Source organism: Mugil cephalus, chromosome 20 (assembly GCF_022458985.1).
Source record: "Mugil cephalus isolate CIBA_MC_2020 chromosome 20, CIBA_Mcephalus_1.1, whole genome shotgun sequence".
NCBI lineage: Eukaryota > Metazoa > Chordata > Actinopteri > Mugiliformes > Mugilidae > Mugil > Mugil cephalus.
In genome coordinates this window covers 15,851,847-15,876,243 of record NC_061789.1, presented here as the reverse complement: position 1 = coordinate 15,876,243, position 24,397 = coordinate 15,851,847, and the positions used below count along the sequence as shown (strand labels likewise).

Sequence of the window (24,397 nt, the reverse complement as noted above, 5' to 3'; positions counted from 1 at the left end):
ATCCTGTTTGCTTTCCCCAGTGAATGGTACTCTAACAACCCATCAATGACAAGAAGAGATTTTGTGGACAAAGTGGAGCATTCGGGGAACATTGGAGGCTATTAGGGAGTGATTTTGGACCCATCCTCAGATGGATATTCAAGGAACCTCACATGGAATCGTTCTGTGAATGACAGTAAAATAGCTTCTAGGCAGAATGGAACATCTCATTTGCAACACCGTGAATAGTTGAAATTTAAATATTCATCCTTGCGGTTTTCTTCTTCAGCTAGGCCTCTAGATTCACTTACATTTCTTTGCAATTCTCCTCTCAAAAAGATTAGTGTGGTACTTTAGCTGCCATCTTATAATACATTCAAACTGCTAAACATAAATTATGTGAGGTTGTAGTTCTTAACTTTGCTATTGTTGTGTACACTGGTGCAGCCAGACTCAAATATTTCATCAACTAGTCTTAATATGAGGCTGGTAACATGGTCTGGGGCCAACGTATGGGCCATGTTTCAACCGATAAAGAAAAAGGAATCAAAACTGAGCTCAAAAGCCAGGGTTGCACAAAATACCTTTCATTCAATTGTAGGTGTTTGAGCTGCAGTGAATATGCGTTGCTTTCAAAAAGGGAATTGTAGAATGGAAATCCCACGTGTGAAGCACACCAAGTCTGCAGGCATTCAATCTAACAACATTCAGCTTTTTTAAATTCGTGTTCCAATTCCTGTTCTTCCTCTGTGTAACCCTACCGCAGTGCCTCAACACCGTTTATTCTAAAATGACCTAGTTGTTCATCATAAATATGCAGGTGAAAATGTGTCACTGCAAGGTGATAAAAATGGTGGCGTGCCATCAATCTGTAGCCTACAGCTCCTGCTCCACATTTGGGGTAGTAGAGTGAATAAATGTGGACTGAAGTGTAGGTCAATAATAAAAAATAACACCGCGCCTGTGGGATGACAGGAACATTTTAATTGTTCATCTTCTTAGATAGGGATTGCGGCACACAGATATCACTTTGACAAGGTTTTATTGTGAAACCACATTTCTCTCTTCTAATGACTCCTTAATAGACTGCACATCACCACAGCACAGGGTGTTGTGTAAGCGTTTGAAACTCGAATAAAAGAGCCTCACCACCAAAGCAAGGTCTTTTTCTCTAGATTCGTGTGACAAATCCTTCGTATATAAAGAGTTACCCAAACAAAGATTATTGTAAGATTCCTAGTGGGCAAATTCTATGAAAACTTTAATTTGCTGAAGGTGCTGAAAAAATGAAAACACACACCTCTTCTTTGGCAGATTTACTGTTACAATAAGAATACAATATGCCGAGTGGCTAAATGAATAATTCACACATTCAACAGTAGTTTTGTTGTAGATGAGTTTGTTTTTGCTGACAACATGTGTCCTGGATTTTTTATATTCGTAACTGTTATGTTCCTCTGCAGAAATACACATGAACTATTTGGGCTGTAATCTTCACAGCTTTGTCACCCTCCGCACTGAGAATGGTTAGTGTAATGGGTAGCTGTCACTTACATAGTTTTACTGAATAGTGTAGACGCATTGCTTTCCTTGCCTGTTTCATTTGCATGCAAATGATCACAAGATGCTTTTGTTGTACACAAAGAAAGTGATTTTGTGCCTTTGGTATTTCATATTGAGTTCTAAAGGTGTTAATCTTTATGAAGCCGGACTGATTCGTGAATTTCAATGATCATCAATGCCTTTTTCATCTCAGGCGAAGGTTTAGGAATTTATATTGGTATCATACGACTTGGTGACTACGCTGTCACAATGGATGTTGGAGAGGCAGGCAAAGGCGGGGATGTGAGGCCTCTTACGCAATGACTGTGAAAGAAAGAAATGAGATAAAGAGCTACAGCCAGTCTCTGAGCACAAAGGGACCCGCAGATTATAAGCCATGTCTGTGATCTGAATGAAGTGTCACCACAGAATGAACCAAAAGAAAATGAAGGGATTTAAATAAGGTCATCATATGACATATTTAGTCCATCCAGGAATCTGTCTGTTTCGGTTAACTTGGCTGCACTAATAATGGTAAAAACCAAACGTTGGCAGATTGGAGATAGACAGAGCATCCATGCAGTAAAACACAATACTGTCACCTGAGTTGTTCACTTTCCAGAATCATTTCTTAATTTTCTTGTGACCCAGAGGGTTGCCAACCAAGAATTAGAAAATTACAGAGCTTTATTAATGCAAACCTAATTTTACATTTCATCAACTGGCTCTCTGCCATCACGCCTCCTTTCCATGACATTTCTTGATTAACTGTGATCAAGCTCAAAGAGCTCTGGTCATCAAAGTGTCTGTCACCACAATCAGTTTTAAACTTAGAATGAACTTTATGGAGTGATTTTACAATTGACTGTACTTTACAGCTTTGCAAAATTCCCACTGGATGACGCCATCGCTCCCAGTGTGTGGGCATTAGACATGAAGCCAGACTTCTATCCTCAGACTTCTCAATACAAACCATGCACTCATACAGAAACACACTGAGAGAGTCCCTCTGTTAAGGATTGTTTTCTCCTGTTCACCATACGTTTACCTTTAACGTATAGCTCCCTGTTGATAATATGTCTTTCTGTTGATGTGAACTTTTTCAAGATGGTGTCAGTGTGATACCCTCATAAATGGACCAGGGAATAGAGAGGTTTATGATAAATCAAAACCTCAGTTTGAAACAAAATATGGTGGGGGAATTTAATGATGCAAATCACTTAAATATGGCAAAAAAGACGTGAGTTCAAGATATTACAAACTTCATAAAAGGGAGAGTGGTGCAGTAATGATACCTTGAGGTTAAAAGTGTATCCTAACATCCCAAAATAACGTGGTGACCTTCCTTCCTGCCTTGCAGAAGGAGGCATCCCAGTGCCTGTGTCTGCTGCTGAAGCATCTTTTTGAGGAGCTCCACGTTCCTAATCTCTGTGCAACTCCTTTCAGAATCTCAGATTTAGCTCCATTTGTTTTTGCAGCAGCACAAGCATTTTGCTATGTTGCTCTCCCTTGGCCTGGAAAGTGGATTAATTTGGAGCACTGACAACCTTTTCTGGCCCAGTTGATGTCTATTTAAAAGACGATATTAACAGAGATAAACAAAGGATCCATGCAATAGCTTTACTTCAGGACAGTGGAAATTATGACCATATCATAATGTCTTCTCTCATTTCAATCAGTGCGTTTACATGCATGTGAAACAAACGAATTATTGCCTTAATCGGACTATAACAGGAGAACTTAAGTGCATGTAAACACGTTACTCTGATTAAAATTCTCGGAGTTCTCATTATCCGATTGAGACACCCAGATAATGCGATTGGAATCTGAGTTTTTTCATTGGATAATACGTGTGCGCATGCTCCACAACCACCACGCTGGCGTGTAACCCCGGAACAAACACGTCCAAGAAAGCCGACCGCAGAAGAAGAAGAAGAAGAAGAAGAGGAACGGAGCCACTGTCTGAGGGATAGCGCGGATCTTACCTGCACCAGAAGTAGCGCGAACGTTACGTATGAGTTTAAAAAATGTAGCATTATCTGTCTGGTTGTTGTTTGAAATGCCAGTCTGAACGATTCTTATTCAATATATCACGTAATAGGAAACCGGAAATTGGGCTGTATTAACGTGGTATTATCCTGCTGAAAAGACACATATCGCCACCTAGTGTGGAAAAGGGGAACAGTTATTCGATTTTCTTGCGCTGCATGTAAACTGGGACAAGGACTGTAGTGAGAAAGTCGAATTTTGAGCATAGCTCGATTAAGCTCTGCATGTAAACGCACTGATGTTAACATGGATCTTGTACATATTTGCTTTTGTTTGAAATAATACACTAGTATTAAACAGAGTTTCAAATTAGATGGTCCTTTTGTCCTCTGCCAGGTATATGAACAAGACTTTGTCCAAGTCCTTAGACTCCTCATTTCTCAAAAACATAGTGGCAGGATTCAGGAGATCCTCATATATTCTCTTTCCATCACCTGACAACATTCCTACTTTTGGTATGCAGTTCTCCTCCCAAACTAAGGGTAAGACCTGCTTTCATTCCTGAGGTGCCGTACAGTTTGCCAGAACCTCTTTAAGGCGAACGTCCTCCTCCATAGCCTCTCCAAACTCCTCTTAATTTTTTGTTTCTGGCATAATGGAACCTGTCTCCTGCTCCTAGAGTTCCCTGGGCCGACCAGGCTTTAAAGCCCTCCTTCTTTAGTTTGACAGCTTTCCTCACCCTTGGTGTCCACCTGCAGTACAGACAATAGTCTTTCCACAGCTCCCGTTAACTGCTTCTGGAGTGGAGGATTTGAATATGCCCCCCTCCAATTCTATGTCCTCAACCTCCCCCTAGGATACACAAGAAGCTCTTCTAGAAGTGGGAGTTGGAGATCGCGGGAACAGGGTTAGGGTTAGGGTTAGGGTTAGCTTCCACCATTCATTTTCAGTTACCGTTAACTATGAGTTTAGGTTTCTCGTGTGTGGCTGGCAGCTTTTTGTGCCCCCCTGATCCGACTCACCACCAACTGGTGATCACTTGACAGCTCTGCTCCTCTCTTCACCCGAGTGTCCAACACACACGATGAATCATTGACCTTTGGCTTGAGGTGCTCTGGTACACTAATTAGCCATTTAGACTGTTCCTCCCAGTCACCCTCCAAGTTGCTCCGTCAGTGCCTACATCGCCATTGAAGTATCCAAGAAGAATGATGGACTCTCAATATCCGGTGATGGTCAGTCTATGACAGCACAAGATGTCAGCACTCCTCCTTAATTATTTTAGGTTATAATTTAAACAGAGAAGTCACCACTTGTCTGCGTGTCAAATGCATCTGTTGGAGACTCCACAGCCTGTCCAGTAATGCATGTCAGTGACTAAGATATGTCGACAGCTTGTCATTTGAAGCTTCTCGCTCACTGGGCTCCTTTCGTTATTTCAGACAATGAAAAAGACTTGGCGTAGTCCTTCTCTATTTCTCTAGTAAGGTGAGATAAGGTAAGCATGGTAAGATAATTCTAATTGTGGACACACATGAAGCAGGCAAAAATAAGATGGCTGGTGAGATTAATAGCTCCGGTGACACAATCCATGGACCTGTTGTCGGTGAGACTGATGCCTGCAGATGTTTTTGATAGATGAGACTTGGAGTCTAAGTCATGTCTGTGTGTTTGAGTTTCATTCTCAAAGTACGACACACATGTCAATAACCGGATAACATAACTCTAATGTTAAATAAGCTTTATTTATTCATCCAGTGCTGTATTTTAACAGATACATGACATATTGATAAGCATTTCTGTAAATGCATATGAATCATTCAAAATCACACTTCTTAAAGTATCCTATTACATTGACACTGACGAGTCTGAAGTTAAAAGTAAAGAAGATGAAAGAAAAGGAGCTTGAGGAATCAGGCGGTATTGCCAAACGCAGCTTCTTTTTGAATATTTAAACTGAGATTGTATCTGGATTCAGATTTCTTTTTCCACCACCCGCCTGTGTCATCTATAACTTGATGTCTTTGGAACCTGTCCCGGTGATCAAAGTTTATTTCATTTAAATGACCTCATCTTCTTTACTGGTAGTATTTACTGTATTTATTTATAGTTATCACTGAAATGTGTGGGAGTGTTTAAACAGCAGTTTTTCTTGATGTGCAGTGACAAATACGCCATAAGAAATCATGTCTCGTCGCTTTCTCTGTTGCGTGTGTATTTGCAAGTCTGCCACCACCAACCTGTCCTCATCTGTACTGCGGAGAAAAAGCCAATTTCCTAAGGCTATTCAGAAATTTCCTCTGTAGAATTATACTTTAAAGCAGAGGCCTGTATTAACACACGGTGCTTGCTTTCGTGAAGTGAAAGAGATAAAAGCATGTTTCACACAATTCTCAGAATTAAAACCTGTGGCACAGTTAATTTTTTACTCCAGTGCATTTGTTGGTAACAGAAAAAACTTATTTCCTGTGTGGATTGACTCTTTATTTATTCGTGAGAAGAGGACAAACCTGCCTTATTTCAAGTTTGAAAAAATCACGAAGCCTTATATGTCCTTGTTTAAGGTTTTCTTCAGACCAGCACATGTCTGAGCCCCTCTGCCTGACTGATTTGGGTTATTGTTCTGATTTAATTTCCAGAGGGAAACACTCGGGTGGTAAGAAACATGATTTGCTAATTAACAAAAATGTCTCATGGCACTTTCAACAAAATGACGGAGCGCCCTGAGGCTTGTTAAAACTGAGGCTGTGATGGAAAGCAAGGCTGTAAACAGGAGTAATCTACAGTATCAAGTCCGAAATGGCTCAAAGTCTCCAACTGCTGCAAAAGTAGAGAGAAAAGCAAAGTGATACAAATAGGTCCCACGTCAGCCCTCTTGAGTTCCGTTGCTTTCGTTTTGCAGACTGTGCACTACTTTTCCCGCATGAAACATAATTTACTGTTGTTGACTGTTTCAATTATGTTTCCTCAAAAACATGTTGTGTTTCCATTCCCGCGCTAGGCTATACTACCGAACACATAATGAAATTAGTTCCTGATATCAAAACCTCCTCCTTTCATTCTCTTCTCTGATTCTATTTCAGTGTTGTGTTTTTCTACATCTGTTCTCCTTTTATCTAATCATGTAGTTCATCTACCCACATGAGACAAGGCGCAGACTCTCTCTGGACCTAATCTAACTCCATGAGGCATTACCGCTAGGCTGAATCCATTCGACACTTCTTTTCCTATTGAGGTCTCAACAGTTGACCACGTATTGGGTGTTTGGCATGACAGTAAGTGTGGCGACGCGAAGAAAATCAATGACTAAACCTATAGGGTTTGGACCGAACCGGGCGTGAAAGGGGAGGCTGTAGCCGACTCACGTACTTATTGTGTCAATTTACCGGAATTATCTGCACAGTAGCAGCTGTTGCAAGAAAAGTCTGGGGGAACTTTCCATGCGACAGCTGCTACTGCTCTATTTTTTGCTAATTAAATTCAGCTCAAACACATTTGCTCATTCTGCTTTATTTAATATTCAAATATAGATGTGTGAAAGTTTTTATGAGCGCACAAAGTAGGCATCCCGCTAAAAATATTTGCCTACAACCTTCAAAATGTTTTGCGTGCACCACAGTAATACGTAGTAGGGCTACATATCGTATTGTTTTCTTGGTTCGTAAGTGGTGATTGTTGGTAACTGAGCATCTCATCCACTTCATGTGAAATGTGCAGCTAAACACAAACAGTGTTTAAGCGTTATCTGTTATGCTGTTGCCAAGGATAGCATATTCATTGTCAGCCTAATCTAAAGCTAATGAGGTTTGTAGTAATATCGCATTGTATTGTCTTGTGTTCTATTATTTTGGCGACCCCAGTGTAGTCTGTGGGCTAGGCTAAATAACACCTTTCTGTTCAATTCAGTCCACTTCAACCGCATCACAAACATCCTTCAAAATGATCGTGCAGTTGATTTACCACCATTTTCAAGCTAAACCAGACTATTATATCAGAATCCATTCCTTTTCGCTACTTTACCTAATTAACTGGCAAGTGAGTGTATAAGCAGCATACCGTATCTTCAAGTAAGAATAAGGATGTGACGGGGAAAAGTCTTAAAAAACAGTGACACGAGAAATTAAAAAATAATTTTAATGTTGACAGCATAATGACACCTTTTCTACTCACACTAGAACAGACTGTAATGTATTATATGAGAGAGGTCCTTTGGCTGCACTCTGGGCCTCTTCCACGTTATGATACCATCTGGTGCGGTGTTGGAGAAGAGCGTCGGCCGAGAGAGCCAGACAGAAATATAGATGTGCTTTAATTTCTTTCTGCTGGCAGGTTCAGCAATCAGTCAGAGGTTTTTATTTCTAAATAAAGAGGTTGGTGAGTTGAACGAGCCACTTACAGGATCCAAAACAGCATCAGAAATTTGCTGACATGGGATGTTAAACGAAGTTCACCAGCGTGAGTTCACCAGTGTGAACTGGTGAGTTATAGTTGTTCACTGGCCAAGAACCTTTCCTGTAAATCTAAAACGTAAAAATAAGTTCTCATTGTTGACATGTATCATTCTCCAAAACCTTGTTTCACCGCAAAAGCTGCTGGGGAGGTTTTCCACGTTGAGAAAATGTTTCATGAGCCTTGGAACATCCAAGACTGCACTGAAAAGGAAATGTGAAATGTTTGCTTTAACAAAAGTAACCTTGTGTCGTAAATAGAGACATAGCATCGATTAGTAATAGTTGGGTAATCAAATGCATATTCAGATGAGATAAATAAAAAAAAAAAAGGATAACCAAAAGCTGTGGTAAAGGAGGCATTCCTCAATGGGTGTATGTTATACACAGCATGTTTTAAGTGGCGGTATTACACTAGATCTTTAAGTGTAAAAGTGTTATACTTTCATTACAGTGACTTCAGTATTGATGCCGAAGAAATAAAACCATTTGCAATCACAAAAAAATAACAGTCGGCAGTAGTGACTATACAGCATTGTCTTAGGTGACCGAACAGATGTCACAGAGCTGGAAAATAAACACAGTAAGTATGTGACAGGATACTTCAGTCTATGTGTACATTATGGAAAATTGTGCATACAGTCTGGTCAAAAGTTTGTGAGAATAACAACCACCCGAATACAATGTGCATCATTTCGGGCCTTGTTAAATATATATATATTGCACTTTTTACACCAGCAGGTTCCACTTCCCACTTGTGTAGCAGCTCTGAGTGCAGCCTTGTATCCAGCTGCTTCAAATAGTCAACCGCATGAGTAAGACTTGCAGTAAGGCGTGAACGAAATTAAACTGCTTGGCCGAGAAATCGGTGTAACCAAGTGTACTTCTTTCACCAAGTGTGGCGTGAATGTTGTTGAGTTGCCATTAGTTGGCATGAGTTTTCCGGCGACTTTCAGCTTGGAATTTTGCACAGTAGTTCAAGCAGACCTGCTAAACATTGTTGCGTTGCGGGTTGCTTGTATCAGTCAGCCATAAATGTTTCCGGGTGTGTTAGGGTTAGGGTCAAGGTTAGGGTTAAGGTTAGGGTTAGTGGTCCCAGAAGCAATGAAAAGAAAAGTAACTGTTAACCTCCAACACTGAATGCGCCAATTGCTGCTCCTTTCAGACTAGATACATTCATTAAATGTGAGATTAAAGTCACATAAAATTACATACATGTTGTATAAAAGCCAAGAGGCTTGAGTATGAAGCGAACTCTCAGCCACCACACTGAAAATGAACATAATGGATTACTAAGAATAAAACCAATCACTGTTCTAATACCGGGGCTTCATGTACAGTAGGATAATCACACACATGCTGATACTGGTGAGAGGCACTATTACACCAACACGACACAGGTTGTTCACACTGCAGCTACTGAATATTTCTCCTAGTTACAGTACGTCCCACTGTGATCTCTGTTCCCAATGCGTTTGGATCTTCTCCTTCAGTGTGACGTCTACCACTTTAAGAAAGTGACACTATTCACGATATTTAAATGGACATTTTAATGGGTGTTAAGTCATTAAATCAACAGGAACACTGAAAGACTGATCCCTCTATATATTTAACACTGAATGATTCAGCCTAGCTAAAGAATCTTCAAAAGTCAAAGGCATTTTGGAAACAAACCCTAACAACTTGCGCTTCTCTGACAGTCTTTTTCTTAAATAAGTACAGTTCTTACTTAAGTTTGAGTTTTGAGACACCGTAATACAACTGTAAGTGATGTTTGAGATGGCTCACATTGAGAGCATGGAACAGAAACCTGCTCCACTTTATCCAGCACCTATCGGATCAACACATTTGTTCTCTTCAGCACATGAACGCTTCTTGACGATTAACAGTATCTATGGTCTAGTTACAAATTTAATTGAAACCCAATCAACTGCAGGCAACTCAGATCTGACGAGATAAATAAAGACTTTTTTTCTTTCTAAATTACACAATGTTACTTTAATAAAAATGACATAATGTATTTTAACTTTAAGGACCTGATATCTCTTCAGTAGATACTGACGACAGTATTTAATGTGTCACGCCTCATCTCGTCTGTAATATATGAGCTATGTTGGATTACATCGATATCAAACACAACATATTGTGCCCTTCTGAGACACAGTGATTGACACACAGTCCCGTTACAGTACACTTCACCTTTAGGTGCTGTTTCCAGTGCTTGCCGTTACATACACAAATGCACATGCTACAGTCCATGCTGCTTTCTTGAAAAAGCTACCCACAGTGCACAGCTACTGTCTCTCTTAAAACGCAGACTAGTTTGAAGCCTGATGTTCAGACAGTCCCTCATACGGTCACTTCTGTCTTGCTGTTGGTGACAAAGTACGGCTGTGGAGGAATGTAGCGAGTGGTGTGCAGCTCCTTTTCTATGATGCAGAGTTTCTTTGGGCCGTAGTTCTGTCGGAGTCCCAGTGTGTCCTTGTTCTCCCAGGATCTTGGCACGCCCGGGCTGGCGGCGGTGCTGGAGCTGTAGGACAGTGACTGGGTGCTGTGGCTCCTGGGGCTCCTGTACTTGTATCCGTTCTGCTTTGAAGCCAGCTGTCTGGGCGGGCTATAAGGGTTACTCGGCTCTGGCTCCATGTCCACACCGTCCATGGGGAGGCTGCCCTTGGCCGTCATCTCCATCACTTGCCTCCGGTTGCTGTGGAAGCTGTCATTAGCTTTCTCTGCTAACAAATGCATAAATACACAAAAAGTAAATGTTTTGTACCTGCCCTTCTTTTCTTAGCACTTAACGCTTACTTAAAGTCTTCACATCTATTGCTGCTAGTTGTGGTCTGAGGTGAAGCGAGCTTGAAACCGCCAACAGTTTAAAGGTTTAATGAAGTTTTATTTATTGCCTCTGTTTACATTAAGTCCTTATACACTACACTAATTGTATTATACTGTTCACTTCCATGTCGTGTCGTCTCGCCCACTTCTGCTTTCATTATCGCCACTTTATGACATCATCCGTGTGCTCACCCACTCTGAAACATGTTACTTCATTGAGCTACTCCACAGAATGCAGTGTCTGCAATTGTAATCATCTAGTTACATATCATTTCATCCCATGCCTTTGTTTTAGAGGTCTTCAACCGACCGCAAAATCTTTGGTTGATAATATATAATATAATAATGTGATAATATATATTTGCAGTATTAGCAGAAGAGAAGCTAACGATACAGCTTGATCCCATCAACATCCACTCATCCAAGGTTAGATAAAAGTTGTTTAAAGTGCTTCTCATCAGGGACAGACATCTCACTAATGCGGGAGTATGTCTGCCATCAGATGGCTTGGTGATTCTCCGTCTCTACTACATTTAGCTATGTTTAGTTAAAAGTTAAAAGTTGAATCTCAATTGGGTATGTTGGGTATTGGGAATTGGGTATTTAAACCAGTGTGTTATTTATTATTATTATTTTATTGTGTAGAATAGCTTAAAATTGAATGCAAAATGATAAAATAATGTATATTTATGAATTGCACTAGGCCGAGTTTAATATAGAACACATATAGTAGGTGGGGGGTCCCTTAATCTGTCCGTCATTTTGGGGTCGTTGGCCTGAAAAACGTTTAAGACGATTGCTTTAGATAAAGGAAATGCATGTGAATATTTGTGGATTCATAGTTTAAGCCAGTGTTGACTTTATTGTTGTGCATTGCCTGTGGTAATTGAATTTCATGTTTCCTCATGAATGAAGTACCTGAGCTTTGGATCACGGCCGGTACAAGTTTACAGAGCAGAGATAGTGTTGTTAAGCAACAGCAGCTACTTGTGCCGTCGGTGGAGTAGCACACTCAGTACAATCGGACCCCACAGGCTCTCATAGATCCCAACGTGCAGTGGAGTTTGCATCTTACCACCACGCCTCCACTCATTTGTGTTTTGATTGCTCTTGATTGTCTCCTGTCCCCGGTCTCATTTGCTACGATTTGCTCCATTTACATTTTCCCTAATGATCAGTTTTTTTGACGGCACTTCAGTGGATTAGCAGTGGAGAAGCGTCAGCTGCCTGCGTGAGTCAAAAAGAGAGCGAGCCGTGATTGGACCTACTACATGCATCCTGATAGCTGTCATCACTTCCACGGTCAGGTCTGTCTCACGCAGCTGATTGAGCCAGGTAGAATCTATAAAAAGACTCAAATACCTGCACTACACACTTTGATGCTGTTTTCTCTGCTCATATTAGGAGCATTAGGAATAAATGAATAATGTGATGAAAACAGTGAAAAGGATTGATTCTTCTTATATTTTGTTAAACTCATTCTTAAACTTATTGTGCAGATACACCTGAATTACCCTTGTTATTTCAAATCACATTGTGAATACATTAGAAACTGATATTTATATTTTAATATCACAGAGGGGTCAGTAAATTCTGTAGTTCTGGTCTGGATGTCGTAGACGTCAGTGGCAGTACTTTTATTTGCATTATGCAAATTATTAATACAGATTAAAGACGTAATACTTCAAAAATGTATAATTAATATATTGATACTTTTGCTAACTGTGCTACAGCTTAAACACATCAATCAAAAAAAAAGTATTTAATTGAATTTAGCACCACAGCCGCCAAGTGTTACTATTTTTAATGGTTGCTATTATTGCTCGCTGATATTCCAGGCACTCACCGCAGACTTAACACCCTAGAAAAACAATAAACTGCCTTCTATAAATAATCTTTCAGCTCCTCTCTCTTGGCATTGATGGACTGTGGATTCACTCACAAGGATTTCTGTAATGGAGATTCAAACCGACTACATTACTATGCAGAAATATACGCAGTTTTGATGCACATCTGAAATTCCGTGTTGCGTAAACCGCATTCTTAGCGTATCTGAAGTAAATGAGAAACAGCACAGCCAAACGTCTTTCAGATTGTTAAATTAAAACAGCTAAGTGAGATAACACAGAATAAAGCACACGTGATATGAAATAGGATGAAATATTTTAGTTGAAAGTTGTTCTCGGGGGAAACCCTGATTGACTGTGCAGCTCTGGAGTTCACAGGGTGTGTAATTGTTAATAATCAGATGAGAAGTGGTGAATGCCAGGTGCTTTTTTTTTTTTTTTATCGTTACGGTTCAATGTAAGCGACGTCTTACCGACAGCCTTGAGTGTGGAGTACTTGTTGAGGTCCTTGACAGGCTTCTGTTGTTCATAAGGGCTGGTGATCTGGCCCACAGCTGGGTACGGCTGACTGATCAAACCTGCTGCTTGAGCCACATTGTTCATCTGATTGCTGTCTAAAGGAGGGCAAACACAATGCAGAAATTGAAACGTCAAAGGAGCATGTGACAAGGCGGTTCGGCTTTACTGACATTAACACTGAAATGTATGAGCTATTAACATATATATAAATATATCTGTAGGTTTTGTATTTCATTTATTTATTTGGTGTAAGAATTCCATTGTATGGTCTTAACTGTATACGACACATTTCATGTTTCTTATTAATTGTTATCATAGCTATATGTTTATCCTTGTTCTTTCGTTCATTTATGCCGGCTTCGTTTTCTCTAAGTAGCTGCTGCGTGACGTTCAGTTCCCCCGAGTGAAAATCTGCTCGACGGATTGAAGGATGGATGTGACTATAGAACAAGTGTTGCTCCAACTTGGTGGTCTCTCTTCCCCTAAAGTAGGCTTTTCTGGGGACCCAGCTGGGGAGCCAAGACTGCTCTTTGTAAAACTGTACTAATCCTACAGTAGACATCTGGTAAATTAAGGGGTGCGCGGCAAATAGACTGGCCCCCTGCCTACTGGCATGACAGAGCAAACAGATGTTCAGAGTGTCTTCTCCTCGTTTAGATTTAGAGGAACGTGGCAATTCACAGGCGCCGCGCGCGCTGTGTTATACAGTATGTATGTCTGAGCAGAGACATCACTGTATTTCCGGATCGCTACTCGGAATTGGTTTTGACCGTTCATTCCAAAATTCGTCCATCAGTTGACTGCAAATCCACCTTCAAAAAAGAACTGCTAATGACCTCGCCACCGCTATTGTTTATGGCTGAAGTTTAAAATATGATGAGTCCGTTGGTCCTTGGTCTAGAATGTGTCGTGATGAAAAACAGATCATTAATACAGAAAATGGGTTAATTAGGCTCTTATTCCCCACTGGTCAGCAGGAAACTTTATTCCTGTGCTAATTAAATTGGAAAGTCTCAAATTGTCAATGCTGTCTCATGAAATGATGCAGAGGACAGCTCCGAGAAACCTCTCACTTCACTGCACCTCGGCGAGACGGTGGCGGCGAGATCAGAGTTGGAGGTCCGTCTAAGTGGCAGAAGACGGATGAAGGCACAGTAGTGTTCACTATACAGCAAAAACACCTCTGTATTATCCCAGTTTAGTGGCTACATAATAACTACATAATCGTATGATAATGGATTCGTCGTCATAAACCTTTCAAATTCAGTCGCTGTGTTGTGAAGTGCAATAGAAAAGTTAATAATCCTTCCATCAAGTTTATCTGTCTTAAATTGCCAGCTTCCTTTTTTTTTTTCTGAGCTTATTGACCTGTTTCAGTTTCATGCCGTTCGTTGTAAGTGGGCCATGCACACAGGCTCTCATTTACTGTTATCTTGTTTAAGATGATAGTGAAAGGAGATCGTCTGCTTCCATAGTGTACCCATGTTCAATGACTTGTAATACTGCTTTCAACAGGTACACGTACTTTAGAAACCACACAAAACACGGCACACACGGAACAAATGTAGTTCAGGTAAGTTTCGTCGAAAACTATTTATAATGTTTGAAACCTGCACCATTTGTGAGGTCTCATCTGTCTGTTGTGCTTAACTTATAACCACGTCAAGATCAAATTCTGGATATCTATTCGAAGGTAGAAAGCTCCAAATGCAAATAATCTTAATAGTCGCACTGTACCATCTTGTTTGGACATCTCAGCTTTTGTTCTAAAAACACGTACACTAAAATCTAAACTGGGCTCGCACTGGATAAATGGAGACAACGCTTTTCTCAACATCTGATGTTTCTTTGCTATTTCCAGAAACTCAGTGCAAACTGAGATGCTGATGTGTGCAGTGGTCTATCTGCCTCTGCCTCTCGACTGAGTGATGTGTGTGCTTGTATACTGTTGTCAAAGTCACGGCTTTTATGTTGGCTGCAGGGAGAAAGTAGGACACTTCTGGAGACTTGTGAGGTTAAGGACTCCGTGGTTGTTGCGGGAAATAAGCGAGTTAACACTCCAGACACAGACACCTCCCTGGAACTCATAAAACATTTAAGAGAGTATTTTGGGAGCTGTATGCCCCGATATAAATGGTACAAGGAGAAGGGCGCTCTTATTTACAGGCAGCCCACTTTCAACGTAGTGATGAAAATATTCTTTTATGTCAGTGTTTTGCCAACAAACACTACATAAATGAATCACTCCTTTATAGTTGAGATTAGGTATTCTTGAACACGATTGCCAATTACTTGATTAAATTTGTTACTGATTAGGTCAAAATAATTTCTGTACAAACTGTGTTCATACAGATTCTTCTTTATTTACTTTCTTTATTGACAATTAGAGAAATGCATTCCCACAGTCCATGCAGAGCTTCCAGTGATAGCATATATACAGAGAACATCCACAGCATATACACAATCATATATACATACCTGTAAACGTGGGGGGCCTGGGGTCATGTGTTATGGTGCGTGCTCTTTGTGTGATGGCTTTGTTGTTGAGGTCTGAGGTGTTGGGCGTGAGGAGGCCAATACTTTTGAACGCATTCTTTGTAATGTGTCCGTTGTTAACAAGCTAAACCTTAAAGTGATTCATAAAACATCTTACACACTTTTCATTCGCATTTTCAAATGATAGCATTGTTCTAATACTTAAGTACAGTTTCATCTCATCTCATCTTACTTATTTTTACTTTTGGCACTTCAACAGACTAAATGATTAGATCTGCTGGAGAATACTGGAGCTCCATTTTTAAAAATATTTCAAATGTTAAGGCAAACTAATGTCTTTGAATGTGAAACACAATCAACTCATAGTGATATCAAATTATATTTCATAACAATAGCCTGGTGTAGTGAGAATTGCTTCTTATCAGAATATGTAAGAGTCTGGATTTCATTATGGATCATGTTTGAAACAATTAAGAGGAAAAATTACTTCTAATTAGAGCAATAAATAATGTGCCGTAGTGTATGCTTCTTGAAAATGGTTTTGTATTTATACAACTCTTTTCTACCTATTGGTACACAAAGCACTTTACAGTCACAGTGTCACCTTTAACCCATTTATTCACACCAGCACACACACATTCACACCCCAGTGCCAAGCACTGAGAGCGACATGTGGTCAGTGTACCAGAGATCAAACCGCTAACCCTCAGGTTCATGGTCAGCCCGCTCTGAAAAGAGTGACTCACCCACTAAAGGTTTATGGGCAGGGATAGTTTAGGTTGGCTTTCAGACCAAGTAAATATTGACACTTGAATTAATCTCCTGAGACCCTGCGTCCTCATATAGGGACATTAAGTTTTAGGTTTTATTGCAGCTTATTCTGCTTCATTTAAACCTGTTGTCCTCGTTAGTGGACACTTATTCTGCTATCTTGTGGTCGCAAAGGGTCAATACACTAGTCTGTAAAAACATGATAGTGGGCATTTGATCAGATTCATTCTACAGATGATCACAGGACAAATCTAATTTATTTATGCTTATCAACATTCCTAGTTTGATACGACTCACAAATTTGACAAATTTAATCAATAGAAACCAGCGACAATGACACTAATTAGCAAGTACTCGTTTGAGGACGTTGGGACTTCATTGTTGGCAATTCTGGTTCTGCATTATGTTCAGGTATTAAAATAAACAGTTTTATATTTTGTCACACATTGGTGACTATGTTATAATATAAATATTGAAATAATCCAAGTGTCCACATATGAGGACATTGTTTTTTCCAAAAACTACTATTTCCTGTTGAAAGATGATGCTTTATACATCTTACTGATCCCAAATACCTTGGAGAAATTAAAATATGCATAGCAAACAAAAGCTCAGAGTCTCAGGAGGTGACGTTATCTACATCCGTGTTTGTCAGGATATTTTGTAGTAATATTTTAGTACTTTCATTTCAATCCCTGTGTATGATTGGCCAGTTTCCCTTTCTGGGATTACAGCTCTTGATCACTTGCCATAACTATACGCAGACCACCTAATGAGAAAGATTGTTCAATGTGAGTCAGATACACAAATATACAGCATCCCGCTGAACAATTACGTATTAATTGTTAAGCAGTACATTTTACACGTTGGTGTGGAGTGTTAGCAATGACTAGCATGTTTACCTCAAGAGTGCCGAGGAAGTCATAAGAAGTTGAGGAAGGCACTATTTAATATGAAGAGGATGGGTAAGTTTAGTTCCAAACTTTAAATGTAACCGTCATCATTTCGCTTCACATTCTTACAATCATTGGCTCCTAATGTGACTAATATTTGTCCGAAATAATGAGAGAAATAATGGCATATTTAATAGTCTCACCCAGGTCCATCATTTATCACAGCAACAAATAACTGGGAGTTTGCACAGCAGGTGAAATGTTGAAAACGATAAAAATAACTTTCCAGGCACGTTATTGGGTAATGACCCCACTTGTCAGCGGCTGAAAATCAAAGCATAAAGTCTGAAACACAGTAGTCACTTATCACACACTGTTAAGTCAAAAAAGCACCCCGCTACCACCAACCAGATATTTTTAAGCGTTCCGTCTGTTTTTAATTACATCCTTAAAGCTTTGCTACTCGGGGTACAGTGTATGACAGGCGGAAATAGAACCATAGGTAGGCTCTACATTTCAGCTGCTGTCAGGAGGAATGCAACTGAAATACATTTCTATCTGGAATTGAGGAAATGGGGCTGTCATGCAGCAGTGGAGTGTTGGCAGTGAGCGGAGACTTTGTTCTCTCTGGCTGACGGCCTGAGTAAAAACATGGCCACACTTCACAAATGCCCCATGTACACAGATGTCCAGTAGGATTTGAAGATGATAGCGCTGGTAGTCAAAGATACCCAGCTCACAAAACCTGCATTACTGGCGTCTTGAGGAAAATAAGTGCTCATCGCCCAGTCGCCACAGATTTTTGTTATCTTTGACGGGCAACAGATGAGGAGCGGGGTCCCCCTCTGGAACATTTCACTCACTGCCTTGCACAGCTGTCTGTAGCAGACAGTGACTGTTATAGCTGGGGCACGCCACGAGAAAGCTGCACAGCTGGACAGGACAGATCCGTGTGGCAAAAAATATCATCTCACCTCCTGTACCCTTCCAAGGGTTGCTGTCAAGAACACATCAATCAACCACTGTGCTGCTGCCAACTCAATAACACTGAATCCCTCTCATACATCTCTGTGAGCCGCCGTGCCCCAGACCGCCATGCCCAAGGTCACAAAATAAAAGGAGAGCTGCAGCAGGCCTTTCCTTGGAATACTTAAGTCTTTCCAAGCCAAGCTTAAAGCTAAAGAACACCTACACTTTTTATCTTTACAAATATCAAAATGTAATTTCTCTTGTCTGACAGTGCACTTGTTTCAAACAGCAGTTTACAGGCAGCGCTGGTCGTCCCACTACGCAGGTATCATGGGCGGTGAAAAACAAATCAGTCTTACAAATTGAACGAGAAAGTATCTATTTCTGAAGACCAGCTGACACGCAGGGCTCTTGTGGGTATTTAAAACGAACTGATAATTATTCCGTCAGTATGCGCACAAAAAGAAAAAAAAATATAGCACTCGGATTTAAGAATAATTATTGTTGTGCTGAGTGCTGTGACACCTCACCTCAGCTGATTTCTGGGAAGTGTAAAATCATCTCAGCTAAAAAAAAAATAAAAAAAAATGTGTAGCTCTCAATATAGAACTTATTTCAGAATTAAAGTGGTCTTGCTTGAAGTTGCAGTAATTAAAAAAGTGCACACAGTGTTTTCAGGTGACATAAAGAACTGTGACCTGATTTCCTGCTCAATGTCTAATAATATATGTGTGCATTTCAGTTTACACATTTAGATGAACTAAATAAATAATCATTCATGCCAAGAACAAGCAGGTTTTGCTTCCAGTCTCAAAATATAGAGTATAAATATTTTAACTAATTCGCAAAGCTTCGAAAATAATCACCTGCATCACATCTGGACTTGCTAATCTACCATATTTATTTACTGAAATAACGAGACGCATGATGACTGGTGTCTTTAGTTATATAAAAATAAAACTTTCCCATTCTGGACGGTGAACTGAAGAACTGAAAGATGTGTATTTGTTTCCACATGTGGATAAACAAAAACAGCCTGATTCCCTTGAAAGAAAGTCATAATGTCATTACCTCTTATGTGGACAACCGGCAGCAGCCCAGCATTCAATTAGAATATGTTTAGAGATTGGTTTTAATCAATCTATGCCTCTTATTGTGTATTAAATTCAATTTGGTTTATGTTTTACTTATGGATGACGCCAAAAAGATTTTTTGAGGACAATAGAGAGGAAGACAGTGAGAGACAGGAGGATGACGACAGTGAAAAGAGAGACAGACAGTAATTAATTGTACGTTCTTTCCATTGTTGCCATGTGTGCTGCCAGGACCACAATTAAAACTTATGTCAGTGGACATTTCTAAACAGGATGCAGGGAAGACAACGAGGGAAGAAAAGCGAGACTTGCTGAGAGGTGAAAGAGGGACAGAGCAGACCGGAGAGAGACATATGATGAGAAGGAGATGCTCATCAGTCCCGAGCAGCAGGGTTTCGAGACGTTTCATTTGGTTTAGGGCACAAGGACGCTGGGATACGCCACCCCGATGTGAAACTTAGCCACTCACCGTGTTCCCCAGAGTGGGATAAGTGAGAAAAAGCGTTTTTACATCAGTTCAGGCATTGTCCCAATCTGGCAGTGCAGCTGTTAGCTTTAGCTTGGCATAGGCGTTGTAATGTAGTGTCACCAATTAGCCAGTCATTCGCAAAAGTGATAAATAAACTCAAGAATCTTCCTAATTACTTCTTGTGACCTGTACATTTACATCAAGTACAAATGTCACTGCAATTAACATGAAGGATTGCCCAGGGAAGATATAGACTTGGGAATATATTCCGGCAAAGCACTGGCAAAGCACCACTGCACTACCAACACAACGCCTATGCTAAGCTAAAGCTAAGATTAGGACAATACCTAGATCAATTTAAAAACTCTTTTTCTCACTTATTCAACTCTGGGGAATATGTTGAGTGACTAGCTTTAACATAGGGGTGGCTAAAGCTCTCAGTATCCACAGGATCAATTTAAACCTTAAGTATGACATTCTGATCTGGGACTGAGCCCCCCGGAAAGCCCTGCTCTTGAACCGCCCCTGCCTTCAGATATTAAAAAAACAGCCAAAAATGACTCCTTCACTGTGTATATTAAAAACCTGTTTGTAAGATGCAATCCCATTTTCCATAATTACCCAGCTTGCAGAGAGAGGGAGGGGGTCAGAGAGACCTTTGATGACTACAGCTGTCATGGCAGTAAGCAGGTTGGCAGTACGCAGGTTAGCACTAATAAGAACTCTTTTCCGTCTCTGCGCATCTGCGTTGGCATTGGTGCTGATGAATGGGAAAATGAGGGTGCGATGTTATGTGTGAAGCCCGTGGCATACAATAAGTACTGGCTAAGAAAGGGCTCTAGGTTGTCAGTGGTAATTAGTGTCGGTGTTAAGTGACGGCAGAGGGTATGACTAATTGGTTCACCAGCCTGCAGGATTTTTGATGGATGATTTTTTTTCCCCCCTTCGATTCCTTTCCGTTCCACATTATATTGACGGGGTTAGGCAATCACACATACAGGCTTTCAGATGAATATTAAACAAGGAGTTCATTAGTAGCGTTGAAGTGGCAATTCAGCGGCGAGCACTGGTCAGTGGAGGTGATCCACAGCACCAGAAGCACATGGCAGCAGCACTCGTGATTAAACACGGGGTATGGCGCCGAACTCAACTGTGCTGCCGTGCAAACGTGTGAGCAGGTAGCTACTTACGGAAACTGTCGACCGTGACTCTGGTTTGTATGTTCTCGTAGTGCTGACCGAGTCCGATGTCGTCTGTGTCTGAGGCAGGGTGCCGGATCACATGTGCAAGAGCTCTGAGAAGATGAATACAAGTAACAGTAAATATGAAAGCATACTAATTTTACAATGCTGAAAAGCCGGTTTTAATAGAAGACTAGGCTAATTCACAGTTCCACAGGAAACAGGAGGCTGCAGAAGAACCTCGTCTTTCTTTAGACCCTCTCTCCCTCTTGAAACCCTGTACCCCGCACACACCACGTCTCAGCTCAGTCTTTGTTACGTTTTAAGTTACAGACCCGGTATCGAGGTTATTTTGTCACACTGGAACTGTCAAAACAGCTTGTCATGTGGTTGCATAGCTTCGGAAACACCCCTCCCACACACATGCGCGCACCTCTCCACACATTAGGGAGCGCTGCATCCAGCCACTCTGAAAGCATCAGTCTAACGTTCACACCCGCTTCACGGCGTGATTGCCCACCTGTGCAGGGGTGATCAAGGAGCCAGGGCTCGGCCATCTTCCTCTGGCTTGCTTTTTCACTCTCGACAAAACTATTTCTGTCACTTTTCATGTGAACTACCAGGTGCCATACTATGGACTGTAACTTGCAGGAGATGCTGTTGGAATATACACCAATCGTAGCACAGCATAACATTATGACCACCTTCCTAATATTGTGTATGTCTCCCTTGTGCATCCAAAAACAGTTGTGACGCGTCAGAGAATGGACGTGGACCTTCTGAGGGTGTCCTGTGGTGTCTGGTAAGAGGATGTTGTTAGTGGGCGGCTTTGGGTCCTATGGGTTGAGGGGAGGAGCCTCTGTTGATCAGATTTTTTCCCCCAGTGCATCCCACAGATACTTGATCAGTTTAGGATCTCAGGAATTTGGAGGCCAGGTCAACACCTTGTGCTGTTCTTCATGTTTTTTTGAGTTGTTCCTGAACTGTTTTTGTGTGTGTGCCTGTGTCAGGGTGGGGGTGTCTGTTCTGGTCTAGCTGGATGGTACATGTCTAAGTAACATCCATATGAGTGCTGGTTCCAAAGTTTCCCAGCAGACCACTGAACTGTCTCAAGATAGTCAATGTTATTTATATCCAATGTCGGTGGTTTCAGTGTTGTGGCTGATCGTCTTTATCCCTAATCTTGGGCAACAGATAAAATGTGGTGACAACATTTGAGGTCTATTTGACGACTATTTAAGGTCAGCAGGAGACAAGATGTACAGCATGTTTTAAGGTATAACAAGCACAGCTAAATCATGTGTTTTTCTAGAATTACTTTCTCAAGCGCTGTACTCTTCAGGTACAAAATGAAAGAAGAGGGTAGAAAAATGATCTCATGTCACACTGTATAAAACTCAATCAGGTCTCAAGGATATCATCTTGTGCTCAGTGAATCTATAACCCAAATGTCCTCTTCAAACGTAGCTTTCTGTACCTGTGTGGTGTAGCCTGAGCACCTTCTCTGCATTTTCAATTCATTTTTTTTTCTGCTCAGACTTTATGAAAAACACTGCGAGAACCCATCTCGTGCTAATGTATCTGATTGTGACACTGCTTCAACAACATGTTGGCTTTACAGTCAGTCACACAAAGCACAATTTATTCACTCAAATCAATGTCACGTTTCCTGTCGGTACAGATGTTCCATCTTTCGGCGTGTTTTAAAAGCCGAAAGCTTGTCCTTCACGAGTGTCTTTCAGGAAAACAATGACACACAGCATATCCTGAGTGCAACAATGCTGAGGGCAAAATCACTCTTCTGAGTGGGCAGCAAAAGAGTAGTGAGCCTCTGTGTGTGCATGTATGAAGTGGTGTGTGTGTGTGCATGCAGTAGGGATGCAGCACTTAATATTTAAAAAAAAAAAGTTTGCACCTGTACATCTGCCCATTTTCTTGGTTTCAGGTAAAACATGATGAAATATTTTGATTTATGGTTGGTTTTAAGGTTGATTTCACTTTTTTGGCATATAAGCTACATAGTTTAATGACAAAACGACGTGTTGCTTTTTTTTTTTTTTTTTGCTCTTTGTCAGCCTTGTGGTTATTTTGTTCCACGTATAATGCTCCCTGCTACTCCCAAATGGAAAAGTAAAAGTCCAAACTTACCTGGACATGTTTTCTCTGTGCGGACGGTGCGTCTTTTCCAAACCAAGCTTGGTGAAAATCCCTATTAGTGCCATTATGGCCACGACTCCGCATATGACATACACGATGAGGTTGGTCTTATCCTTCGCGGATTCCAGGGCCACGTCCACTTTCGGCGGAGGTCTGCCTGTCATCATCCACGGCGGGGTGTCGTAGTTCTTACAGGTGGTCTGGTCCAGCCGGGAGCTTTTAAACGCGCAGCAGAACCTGAAGCCACAGGTGCCGCAGCAGTACAGGTAGCTGCCCGTCCTGCACACGAACGGCGGGTCCCACTGACCCATCACGTCGTAGTAGCCGCGACACTTGTCCTCCGTGTGCGGGTTCTCCGTGACCTCGCTCTCCTCTTCCTTCGAGTCGTTAAACCCGGTGACGAACATGAAGTCGTCGACGGTTTGACCCGGCTCGCCCTCCGCGTCGCACACCATAACTTTAACCAGAAAGTAGCCGAGCAGAAGCTCTGTGCCCCGCATCGTTGCTCACTTTTTACACCCTTCTTGACGCCCTGACAAGCTCTCATAAGCCCGGCAGCATCTTCCGAAAAGAAGAGATACAGCCATGCGTAAATGTGAGCAGGCTGGTTCCAACCTCCATGCGTAAAAGCACGGTGCCAACAGAAACTGTCTTTACTCGGTCAAAAAACAAAACAAAACTGTGGTTCTGGGAAGGTGGTTGAGCCACCCGCAAGGGCAACCTGCTGCAGCGAATATCTGGAAGATCAGCGCAACTGTGCTGGAGGGTGTGAGTGCGCTTCACTCCACAGGGTCCGTCACAGAGACGGAGAGAGTGGGAGAAAAAACAACGCGAAGGACCCGATGAGTGAGTGAATCGGGGGAGAGAGGGAGAGAGCCAATGGGAGGGAAAGAAAGAACTGTGTGCAATGGCTCTAATTACAACCCCTTACAGCTCATTATTATTGTGTCGCGTCGTAAAATCGACCGTATAACGGTGTAATCCGTCATCCAAACCAGCCCAACAACTACATTTTAACACAGACCGCAACGCACAATCGTTTGTATATTGACTGACAGAACTTTAGTACAATCATCACATAGAAAAAAAAAATGAAATCCAACTTACTGCATCAAGGGCAATGTCACTTTAATCAATTTAACCAAGTAGGAGGCTGCTTAAACCCAGAATTTGAATTTTGTGTATAGCTTTTTGCATGTGTTTTGTTG

At 41.2% G+C, this 24,397-nt stretch overlaps 1 protein-coding gene across 1 annotated transcript; it reads right to left on the bottom strand.

The window, feature by feature from the left end:
* Nucleotides 1–7,630: 7,630 nt before the first annotated feature.
* Nucleotides 7,631–24,073, bottom strand: shisa9b (shisa family member 9b). The gene is made up of 4 exons (XM_047570959.1): nucleotides 23,181–24,073; nucleotides 21,042–21,145; nucleotides 13,114–13,254; nucleotides 7,631–10,690 (listed from the first exon to the last, which is right to left on the bottom strand). The coding sequence occupies exons 1-4, from the start codon at nucleotides 23,687–23,689 to the stop codon at nucleotides 10,308–10,310; spliced, it is 1,137 nt and encodes a 378-aa protein (XP_047426915.1). The 5' UTR covers nucleotides 23,690–24,073; the 3' UTR covers nucleotides 7,631–10,307.
* Nucleotides 24,074–24,397: the final 324 nt, after the last annotated feature.

Bases quoted from the DNA above. Each gene is read 5' to 3' on its own strand.
- shisa9b (XM_047570959.1), bottom strand. From the start codon at position 23,689: ATGCGGGGCACAGAGCTTCTGCTCGGCTACTTTCTGGTTAAAGTTATG. The intron at 13,255-21,041 runs GTAAGTAGCTAC...GCCCTCCTTTAG, and splicing joins AGTCACGGTCGACAGTTTCC to ACAGCAATCAGATGAACAAT. The intron at 10,691-13,113 runs GTAAGACGTCGC...TGCATTTGTTAG, and splicing joins CTCCACACTCAAGGCTGTCG to CAGAGAAAGCTAATGACAGC.